This window comes from Sorghum bicolor, chromosome 10 (assembly GCF_000003195.3).
Source record: "Sorghum bicolor cultivar BTx623 chromosome 10, Sorghum_bicolor_NCBIv3, whole genome shotgun sequence".
Classification (NCBI taxonomy): Eukaryota; Viridiplantae; Streptophyta; class Magnoliopsida; order Poales; family Poaceae; genus Sorghum; species Sorghum bicolor.
The window spans coordinates 14,767,084-14,778,976 of record NC_012879.2 but is presented as its reverse complement, the minus strand read 5'-3'; the positions used below and the strand labels follow the sequence as shown (position 1 = coordinate 14,778,976).

Here is an 11,893-nt window from a genome sequence, read left to right as displayed (position 1 = left end):
TGAAAACATCTATTCAAATTATACATGATACGTGTTGGATATGATCATATTTTATTCATACATAATTTTATATCGTTTATGCCGGTTAAACTTTAACTTGTAAAATAATATAACATGCGAACACTAAAATAAGTTTATGGTATATATCGTGATTGTCTAAGCAAAATATAATTAAAATATATTCAAGTTACTATTAGTTAAATTCATGCTCATGTAATTACAAAGGATGGACATGACAAACCTATATTATTTTTAATTATAAAACTAACTACAAGCATATTAAACAATTAAATATTTAGCAATATATGAAAAATGTGTGACATGAAAAACACTAGCACTAACGTGTAGATTACATTACATTGCTATGAGTCTAACGCAACTTGAATGGATCAAATCGGGATTAGAATGAGCATTTAATGGCTAAAACAATATAGTGTATTTTCTTTGTATTTGTAGATTTGTTTTTCTAAAGAAAAACGGCCACCAAACTTATGCGATGTCATCATACGATCATCAAGCTAGCAATCGTCCTGTGCTTCAGTGAAGAAGGCCGGTGCAGCAGTCCCCGTGAGCTATGGCAAGAGCTTCCAAGAAAAGCATGAACAGGGCCTAAAGACCATGCATGGAAGGAACACTGGAAGAAAGAGGAGGAGATTGCGAGCTTACCTAGGATCTTTGCGTAGACTAAGATGGCTCGATGGCTTCACGTGGCTCAATGGAGTGCATGGCCGCATCAGATGATCCTCGTATCATCACCATATGTAGATCGAGGGAGCTAGCACGCCTGATCAGTTCTTCACGTGGCCAGACTAGCTAGGGTCCTCCAGCAATTGCTCCGTGCCAAAATTCTCCGGTGGGGGTATCAATTGGTTTGCTCTTGCGTTGCCTAGTTTCCTGCAGGTCGCGACTGCACGACAAAGATGGAGAAGGACGGGCGTGGCTCCAGGCGAGATTAGTCGGCACAGGCGGCGACAAACACGATCTAGGGCATGCAGGAGCAAGAGTCTATTCTGTTCCAAGCCATATATATGCTAGTAGATATGAGCCTGGGGGTGTGTTTTAAGATCCAAATAGGAGATGGCTCTCTGGTCTCCCTAGGATAAGATGTTGGACAAGGATGTACGTGCTCTGCTTAGCAGCCATCGGATGGTGGATTTGAGCCCTAATTACACAAAAAGAGCAGGCAACCTGCAAGAGATGAGTAGCAAGAATTTTACACAGAGTAAAAAGAAGCTTTAACAAAAGTATGCAAACTCATCGATAATTTGGAATAAGATGAATCCAATAAAAGTATTTAGGGCTCATGAAAAGATATTAAGGAGCATCTAAAAATTTGGTTATGCTTGTAGAAGGCGAGAAAGAATTCTGGAAAAAGATGAGAAATTTCCGAAGAAGGTTCAATAGGTCGGTTGATGGAAGATGAACTCAAGGAATAATTTAGAGTAGAATATGATGATATGGAAAACTCCAAATGAAAAGATTAAGATCAAGAGGGACACTGCTGCATGATCGGGCATTAGCACCGGTCGGGAAGGGCCTGTTGCCCCGGTTCCCGAGCCGGTGCTGCCCTTCCGGGACTAAAGGCCCACCCTTTAGTCCCGGTTCTGGCAACCGGGGCTGAAGCCCCCCCTTTAACACCGGTTGGTAATACCAACCGGTATTAAAGGGTCCTGCCAGGGCTGCCACGTTGCAGGACCCTTTAACACCGGTTGCTATTACCAACCGGTGTTAAAGGGTTTCTTTTTCTTTTTTTTTTGATTCACTTATTCGGTTCTGTTTATTGTTTATATATAATATATAATAATAGGTTTTTCAATACATGTTTTGCTGATACAATAATATATTTATATTACACGCATATTAAGCATATATAAATGAAAATTATAGGCTTAGCTTAATAATTGAGCTTTGCCTATAATAAAATGAATAGACCACATCAAAAATTAAATAGATATGTAAAAAGCTTTATATATATATAGTTTTATATGTACAAAATTCGTAACACATATATACATAGAGTTTTTTCTCCCAATGTCTACAAACGATACAAATGATCATCGTTGTTTGGAATAAGAATTTCGTTGTCGTTGAAGTGAAACTCGCCGTTTGGATTGATCACTTGATCGCGGAGAAATCCTGCTATCGTCTCTTGGATAGCTTTGATTCGGTCTTGTTGTAGGACCTTTTCCCTCAGCCATTCCGTCTTTAATTTGAAATAAATAAAAAAGGTATTAGTTATCTAAGTTATTCAATATAATTCAGGAGATAATGAAAAGAGACATGTAACGTACTCTGAGCGTCTCTGTGGGTGTTTGATTGACTTGTGCCATCATGAATTTGCACACGTAATATGCACATAGATTGTTCCCCCCTTCTTGTCTTAAACACCACTGTACGATATATATATAAAAATATTCATGACCACGACAATAAGAAGGCTAAAAGTTAGCGAAAGTTTGTTAGCTAGTAGAACTTACTTGTGGATGTATTATGTTAAGCGGCGCTTTACATCCACTGAGATGTTCACGGTCAATGAATCTTTCCCAAACCCTATACACAGCCATTGTGGATCGTGAACTAATAATTACAGAGTCATATTATGATATTTTTGTAGCTGAGATCGACATTACGTACCTTTGAATAATGTTTACCATTTGTTGATAATTTTCTTGTGGTTTTCTCATTGAGTCAAAGATTATCAACCGGTTCTTGGGAATTTCAATGACCATGAGTATCCAGTGAAAGCTGTTTACACACATATATATAGTCAGTCCTATAATGTAAAATAAAATATGCATGCACTTAATAACTATATAACTCACTCGAAGTTGAAGGGGAAGAGTATTTTTTATTTTTCTTTTTGGTTCACAAAGAACCTCATAAGAGGGGAGGAGGGAGCCGGCCTATAAACCGGACCTTTAGCACCGGTTCAGGGCAAAAACCGGTGCTAAAGGTTTACCCTTTAGCACCGGTTTGTAACACAAACCGGTGCTAAAGGGTTTGCCTCGGCCCGTGGCTCTGGCCGGTGCTAAAGGGACCCCTTTAGCACCGGTTTGTAACACGAACCGGTGCTAAAGGGTCTCTGCCCCGACAGCACCTGTCAGTAGCCGTTGGGCTGGACCTTTTAGTACCGGTTCGTGTTACGAACGGGTGTTAAAGGGGTCTTCAACCCCAGGCCGCAAAAAGGCCGAGGTTTTTGGCCATTTTGAGCATCGACCAATGCCTCATTTTGTAGTAGTGGGAGGAGACTTGATTAAAAAAATTGAGACGGAAATGAAAAGATACAGATCAATGATTTACTAAATACACTCTAAAATTTTACCCACTCACAATACAAAGCCAAACAACAAACAAGCATCACACCACATCAACAAAAGCCCATTAAGTTAATTTGGAACAATTTAGAAATTCACATTTTTTTCTATAACTAATTTGCACTAACTCAACTAATCTTGGCAAATCTTATACAATTATTAATTATATTTTATTTTGTTTAGTGTTTTCTATGCACAACCCAAAATCGAAAATTTTGGGGTGTGACAGCCCCCCACTCACCTGCTGGAGCTCGCCGCGCGCACACCACAGGCTTATGGAGGCTGGCCAGATGTTTGGCTATTGATGTCAAATCTGTTCGGCGGGTGCTCGGATCCGGATAGTGTGCCGGGGTCTTTGGGAGCGAGAACCCTCCTCCAGCCCTCCGCACGTCCGTGGGCGCCTCCTCTCCGATTTTCCCCCCATCCCTCTGTCGGCGTCTAGATTCGTCGTCTAGACACAAACGAGTATGAGTATGCGTGTCTCTCTAACCCGGATGGTGATGCAAGTTTAACACAGAGAGTTTATACTGGTTCGGGCTAAGGTTGCCCTACGTCCAGTGTGAGATCGGGGGTTTGTATTGCCTTGCACCCAAAGGTGCTTGTAGTAGGGGTGTACAAGCAGGTTGCGAGAGAGGGCTAAGTCCCAAGTCTTGGCTTTATGTGGTGGACAGAGCGCTGCTTGCTACTCTGTACGAGAACTCGCTTGGAGTTGTGGTGTGTTGACTGCCTTGATTGTGTGTTGTGTGGATGGCCGTGTCTTGGTTATGAGCCCTGGCTCCCCTTTTATAGTCTTCAAGGGGGGCACAGGGTTTTACATGTGTGATTGGTGATCTCCTCTGCTGAGTGGTGAAGCCACAGTCCCGACCCTGTAGAAGCTTGCCCATCCCGTCCTTGAGGCATGGTTGACAGTATGGTTGCTCCTGTGGAGGGTCGCTGAGCCCTGTTGAAGTCGTGGGGGTCGGATCGGTGACACTGCAGCTTGTCCTGTAACAGTAGGAGAAGACAGCTAATAGTGACACTGGTTAATCTCTCCCATTCCTCTTTTACTGTGAGGCGGTACACCATAGTGAAAGAGGTAAGGTAGCATAATGAAAGAGGTAAGGCTACAGTGGCCGGAGTGGTTGGAATAGTCACCACCATGCCCTGCTGTGGTATGGGGGTCACTGCGTCCGTCACATCATGGGTACGGGCGCCGTGCGTTGGAAGCCTTGCTCTGTGATGGGGGATCGGGCGAAGCGGCGTTGGCGCTCGAGCCCTAGAGGGGTCGAGCGAGGCGGAACTTGCGCCCGAGGCCAAGGGGGGTCGGGCGAGGCGGTACTTTTGCCCGAGGCCAAGGGGTCGGGCGAGCCATGGCTTGTGCCCGAGGCCAAGGAGTCAGGTGAGCCGGGGCCTGCGCCCTGAGCCCTGGTGATTGCAGATGGTTCGCTTTGTCTTTTGCGATTTTTATTATTCTGATTTGGGTATCTCTTTTTATGGTACCCAACAGTACCCCCGAGCCTTTGAAGGGGTGAATTCAAAGGTTCTTTTTTAAGGGACCATTTTTGTTGCAAAGGTTCTTTTTTAAGGGACCATTTTTGTTGACTCAGAGCTTTTTTACTTTCTCCGGAGGGTGCGTGCGAGCGCACCCGCCGGGTGTAGCCCCCGAGCCTTTTGGAGGAATGGTGTTATTCCTTCAAAGGCTTTAACCCCTGAGTGTTGTAGTCGGGAGTACTTGAGGGATAGGTTGCGTGTTCTTTACACGTAGTGCCTGTTCCCATCATGCGAGGAAGCCCCCGAGCCCTTTCCCCACAAGGGTCGATCAGGTTCTTTCTCGTCTTGTAGTTACGTCCCTCATTCTTCCTTTCGCTTGAAGGAGGGATGGGTAGCGCCGTACTACCCTCAATGGGTGAGTATCGACGTTCCCCGGGAGCTGCAAGCAGGTAAATCCAAGTGGATGTCCGAGTCGCATTCGATAGGGGTCGGCTAGTGGCCTTATGGGCACATCTCAAAATACCGGAGGGCAGTCACGGTGGATGTCGGAACCGTTCGCTAGGTTCCGAGGGCTCGGTGCCTCCCTCGATGGGATCCCACTCGCGTGACACCCGCATGGGTCTCGGATACGACTGGCAAAGACGTGCCGACCCTCTGAGGGGCTCGGACCATGGCCTCTATTGTGCTCAACTTCAGTCATCCCTTGCTTGGTCTTCCTGAGGCGACTGTTCGAACCCACTTCGCAGGTCAGTCTCGCAACCTCTGGAACGTAGGTAGCCATGGCCTGGGGATTTTTACCTCGAAAGGTTTTTAGATTTGATTATAGTATCGGGGTCGGGTGAAACAACATCTGCGCCCGACGGAAACCGCCTTGCAATTTTGCTCGGGGTCAGCAGGGTGTCGGGCGAGACGGAATCTGCGCCCAACGGAGGCCGTCCTGCGACTTTGGTCAGTAGGGGGTCGAGCGCCGCTTGCCCTAGAAGGAACCGCCCTGACATAACTTTTCAGGGCACCCCTTTTGAGGCGACTCGCATGGGGAGTCGAAACGGCCGTGCCGTTGTGCCCTGACTGGATGCGACGTCTCACCTGTGAAATTAATGCGCGCGTGCGGCGGGCATGGAAATCGGAGGAAGTGGGCGCTTCGAATTTTTCACCTGGTCAGGGAGCGGGTGACGGTTGCTCTTTTCCCCCTTGATCTTCCGCGCAGGAAGTGTGGCCGCAGTGCGCTCCTTCTATAAAAGCAGCCGTGGGGGCTTTGATTTCTTTCCTCCTGCTCTCGCGCAAAAAATCCCTTGCCTCCTGTTCTCCTTGCCGCCGTCTTCTCCACTCCATCCCGCAAGCACCTCGCTCTGCTCAAAGCCATGGCCGGCGACGATGCGTGGCCCCCCAGCAACATGACAAGGTCCGCGCTGGAGGCGCGCGTGAAGGGCGGGGTCCTCCACCCCATCACTGGTGTTGGGTTGCCGGAATGGATCGCTCCCTTGGTGAGCGACAGGGACCAAACCCGCCTCCGGGCTATGTGGTTTGTTTCCTATCATTCCTAGACCGGGGGTTCGGAACTCCCGCCGGCCGGCTTATCCGCGCGATTCTCCACTACTACGGGGTGGAGCTGCACAATCTCAACCCCAACTCGGTAATGCAAGCGGTCGTGTTCGCCACGGTGTGCGAGGGGTTCCTGGGGGTCCCTACCCACTGGAGCCTCTAGCTCCACCTTTTCAAGGTGGACATGTCCACCCGCTACGAGGGAGGGGAGAAGATTCCCCTGTGGGTCGGCGGTTGCACGCTACAGCTCCGCCAGGTGCGGTCCCACCAGTACATCTGGAGCGCCATGCCCTCGTCGAACCGGGGGTGGCAGAACGGATGGTTCTACCTCCGGAACGACGGTGGGCTGCTCCCGGGTTATACCGGGAAGATGGTGAAGGAGTGCCCCCAGAAGTGGGCGTGGGGCGCCCCTACGGAGGAGCAGAAGAGGCTCGCCCCCTTCTTGCGGGGCTCGAGAAGCTGCGTGACGCCAGAGTCACTGCGGCCACAGTGGCGACGGCGTTCCACAAGAGGAGCTTGCTCCCGCTGGCGCAGCGGCGGGCATTCATGTTCGAGATGACCCGGGATGTCCCCTGGGTCGGGACGAGGATGCTGGAGGCACCGGTGTCGGCGTCGGATATAGCCGCCTGGGTCTCTAAGACCACACACCCAGACCTGAAGGACTCCCGGGTGGTGCCAATGCGCCGTGAGAAGGGCTACATTTCTCTGGTAAGACGCCGCCCTTTTTGATTTTGCACTAGTTCCTTTTTCTCCTTGCCTTAGTCCTGATTGCTGCTCGTTTGCAGGGGATGGGGATTGTCAAAGACTCCCTGCCCCCGGTCCTAGAGGACAGGGTGCTCCGGGCCAAGAATCGGGCCCGGAACGAGGAGTAGAAGAAGACGAAGAGCGCGAGGAAAGCGCAGCGCCGTGAGATCTCCACCAAGAATCACCGCGAGGCCGAGAAGGCGGGGCTCCCTCTGCCCGACTCTCCCGAGACTTGAGGAGACAACGCGCATTGGCTCGACAAGCTTGAGGAGGAGGAGGACGACGTGATCCCCCCTGTCGGCGGGGGGATCGAGATCCCGGAGGGGTCGAAGGCCCGAGGGGGGTCGGAGGCTCCTGAGGGTTCTTAAGTGCCAGGGGGCGGACGGACCGCCCCCCACATCATCTTGGACGACGAAGAGGATGGCGCCCCACGAGAGGGCTCTATCCCCTAGGGTCCCCAAGAGGGGGAAAGGGAGCCAGGGGGCGGATCCGAAGCACCCCACGGCCGGTGGTGCTGGAGGGCCCGACCGAGCCCCGCCCAGTGTCCGGGGCGGAGGAAGGAGGCTCGGTTGAGGCGCCGCGGGCCGAGATCACCGTTGAAGCCCCTGCGCCAACCGCTGGGGAGACGGGGGTCCATCCGATGGCCCCTGGCGCTTTGGGAGGCCCCCAGGGAGCTCCATGCTCCCAGAAGAAGGCTGCCCCCCGAGCAAGGTATGTGTAGGTTTTCTGATCTTTATTCGGATTTTTTGTTTTTCTCTTTCTTATGACTGGCATTATCTCCTCATCATCCAGAAGCACAAGGCGGCCTCGGTGGAGCTGGCTCCCCTGAAGGCCGTGAAGAGGGGGGCGCAGTCGACCCCAGGGTCGGCGAGGCCCAAGTCGCCGCCCCCCTGAGCCGTGAAGAGGAGGAGCTCCTCCACGACGAAGGGGGGCAGGAGACGGAGGGGAAGACGGCAGACCCCCCAGCGAAGGAGGTGGGGATGCCGAGGCCACAAGAGTCAGAGGGGACAGTCCTAGCCCTCGGGGCTATTCCCCCTTCGGGGGATGCTAGCTAAGAGGGTCAGGGTCATCCTGAACAGACCGAGGGGGGCCGGGCTGAGGAGGCGCTCGTCATGGTGCCTCCCGAGATGTCCCGTGGGAAGGGGCCGGCCCGACCCGAGGCCCCGGTGAGGGAGGGTGGAGGGAGCATGTCCTGGGGTCGGAGTCCCGTAGTCTGGCCCAACCCTGACAACCCAGAGGGGAGGACCAGGTTTGTGTTGGACAACCCGTCAGAGGCCTATCTCTGGCGGGGCCTTGAGGAGTGCGGGCACGCCAGCGTCGATGCGCTCAACCAAGCGTCTGAGCTCGTGAGCCGCGACATGTTCAAGTTCGCCCAGGTAAAGTATCTGTCCCCCTTTTAGTAGAGTGCTTTGCGTCTTTGGGTTGGTTTTTCGCATAACACTTTGAATTCGCTGGCGCTCCAAGCCGCTTCCTTGGAGAAGTCGACGTTCCTTCGTGGGGAGTGGGATGCCTGGGCGGCTTGCGATGACGAGAAGGCTGTGCGGGAGGCGATCGAGGGGGAGCTCGTGAAGGAATGCGAGGTTTCTACCGAGCTTCGGCAGAAGTGATCGGCCCTCGCTACTGAGGCTCGGGAAGCCTGGGAGAGTGTGGCTCCCTTAGAAAAAAGGGTTAGCGACCTCACCGTGGAATCCCAAGAGCAGAGGATCGCCGCCGAGAGGTATAAGGGCGAGGTCGCTCGGCTAGAAGCTTTGCTCACCGAGAAGAACCTTGCCCTGAACCAATCCCAGGTCGACCTCTCTGTGGCTCAGGGCGAGGTGGCCCGTTGGCACCGGAGCTCGGCGGAAAATGAGAAGCGAGCCGAGGGTAAGAACTGCGTCTTTTACCTTGGTTTTTTTATATTTGGATTGGTTTTCCTGACTTTTATGTTCTTTTCGTTCTGTTTTTTAACAGAGTTAGCTGAGGCAGCCTCTGCCGCCGATGCCTTGTAAAAGTCCCTCGACGCGGAGGTCGCGGACCGCTCGGCTCTGGAAGCCGTGGTCGCCTCGGCGTGCGAGGGGCTCGGGGTATCGGCGGGCGAGTCGGGGTCATCACTACAGAGCCGGATCGAGGCTCTCTACTCTCGGGCCGAGGAGAGGATGAGGGAGGTGCTCCATGCCAGGTTGAAGAAGGCCCTGGCGGTGGTGAGCTCTCACTACGTCGGCATCGATTTGCCAGCGGTTAGTGAGGGCTATGTCCTCCGTGATGACGAGGCGGAGGCCCAGGAGGAGCTGCAGAAGCTTGGAGATGCCGCGGACGCCTCGGGAGATGCCCTGGCCGCCTTCTTTGACGCCGAGGTGGAGCTTCCCCCCCTCGGTGCGCAGGGACCTGGGCAATAAGGCCCTTTAGTTAGTTTTTTTTGTGAACATCAGAGGCCGGTGGGCCTTGTTTTCTGTATAAAACATTGATGTTGAGAATGTTTATATGTTTGTTTCTTTTAAGATTTCCTTTGTGTCCTTTGTTATCTTTTTCCCTGTGCCGACCCGACCTCGGCAGCGCGGGGTCGGGTGAGCCTCTTAGGGTCTGCGCTAGCCAGAGCGTCCCGAGCCTTAGTCCTTTTCTTTTCCTAAGTAATTTAGAAGTTCAGATCCGTCCCTCGATCCTAAGGGGGTGAGTCGAGGTCGTCCTTGCCCGTGAGCGCGGATCTTTCCTCGGGCTCACGCCTTCTTAAGATTTAGGGGATGAATCTACGGTTTCTTAAATTCTTTTAGGGAACAAAAGAAAGACCTTATGTCGGGGTGTATTGACTTGCGTGAAAAAAGAGAAAAGATTCAGGGTTGCCACAGGGGGTTCACCCCCTGTAGCCCCCGAGGGAGGCTCGGACTCTACAAGGCAGATCCGAGGCTTACTCTCAAAAAAAACAACCATATAATTTAAACTTTCATTTATTCTTTCGAGGTAATGAACAAGATGGATATCTTTACAAAATTCTAAGGGTAGAAGCGACATATTTGTTCTATGTTCCACGCGTTCTTGAAGACCTCCCCTGCTTCGTTGGCGAGCTTGTAAGTGTCGGGTCGGAGAACTTCGGCGATGACGAAGGGTCCTTCCCAGGGGGGCGTGAGCTTGTGACGACCCTTGTTGCTTTGCCTGAGCCTCAGCACCAAGTCGCCGACTTGAAAGGCTCGGCCTCGGACTCATCGCGCGTGGTATCGGCGGAGGGCCTGCTGGTACTTGGCGGAGTGTAGGAGGGCTACATCTGTGGCTTCGTCCAGTTGGTCCAGCGCGTCTTCTTGGAACGTCTTGCAGCTGTTTTCGTTGTAAGCTTGTACCCTTGGAGACCCGTACTCTAGATCCGTGGGGAGGACGGCTTCCGACCCATAGACCATGAAGAACGGGGTGAAGCCTGTTGCTCGGCTTCGGGAAGTCCTCAGACTCCAGATCACGGCTGGTAGCTCTTTGAGCCACCTTTTTCCGAACTTGTCCAACCGGTTGAAGATCCTGGGCTTCAGACCCTGGAGGATCATGCCATTGGCACGCTCCACCTGACCGTTGGTCTTTGGGTGAGCAACCGCTGCCCAGTCCACACGTATGTGGTGTCTGTCGCAGAACTCCAGGAATTTCCGCCCGGTGAACTGTGTGCCGTTATCGGTGATTATGGAGTTGGGCACTCCAAATCGGTGGATGATATCCGTGAAGAACAGCACCGCTTGTTCGGCCTTGATCCTTTTGATGGGTCGGACCTCAATCCACTTGGAGAACTTGTCGATTGCGACATGCAAGTGGGTGAAGCCCCCGGGCGCCTTTTGTAGAGGCCCGACGAGGTCGAGGCCCCAGACACCAAAGGGCCAGGTGATGGGGATCGTCTGCAGAGCTTGGGCGGGGAGATGAATTTGCCGAGCGTAGAACTGGCATCCTTCACAGGTCCGCACGATCTCCGTGGCATCAGCCACGGCGGTGGGCCAGTAGAAGCCTTGTAGGAAGGCATTTCCTACTAGCGTTCGAGGCACGGCGTGGTGGCCACAAGCCCCCGAGTGTATGTCCTCTAGGAGCTTGATTCCCTCCTGACGTGGGATGCAGCGCATAAGAATGCCCGAGGGTCTGCGCTTGTACATTTCTCCGTCGAGAAGGAGGAAAGTCTTGGCGTGACGAGCCACACGCCGTGCCTCAGCCTGGTCTGAGGGGAAAGTGCCGTCGACAAGGCATTGTAGCAACGGGTAGCGCCAGTCTGGCGTGTCGTCTGGTGCAGGGGGCTCTGGCTCAATGTCCATGGCCTCCTGTTCGTGAGCCATGGAGACCTTGGGATCGATACCTGAGCCGCTTGGGGGTTGATCCGAGCCCCCGTCATCTTTGTAGTCGACGGAAGGCTTGTAGAGGTCACTGACAAAGACATCCGGGGGGACCGTGGCCCGCTCAGATGCCATTTTGGCGAGCGCATCGGCGGCCTCATTATACTTAACACGTGGTTAAGCTCGAGACCGTCGAATTTTTCCTCCAGGCGCCGGACTGCTTTGCAGTATGCGTCCATCTTGGGGTCGTGGCAGCTGGACTCCTTCATGACTTGGTCGATGATGAGTCTGGAGTCGCCTCGGACGTCAAGCCGCTTGATCCCAAGCTCGATCGCGATATGGAGACCATTGACAAGGGCCTCGTACTCCACCACGTTGTTTGAAGCATGGAAGTGGAGTCGGATTGCATATCGCATCCTTACCCCGAGGGGCGAGATGAAGACGAGGCCAGCGCTGGCCCCAGTTTTCATCAGGGACCTGTCGAAGTACAAGGTCCTGCACTCGTGCTGGATCTGGGGTGGAGGGAGTTGGGTTCCCATCCACTCAGCCACGAAATCC

General features: G+C 52.6%; 1 protein-coding gene across 1 annotated transcript; it reads right to left on the bottom strand.

Moving 5' to 3' along the window:
• On the bottom strand, nt 9,475-11,470 carry LOC110431101. The gene is made up of 2 exons (XM_021449799.1): nt 10,979-11,470; nt 9,475-9,498 (listed from the first exon to the last, which is right to left on the bottom strand). Exons 1-2 carry the CDS (start codon nt 11,468-11,470, stop codon nt 9,475-9,477), a joined length of 516 nt encoding a protein of 171 aa, XP_021305474.1.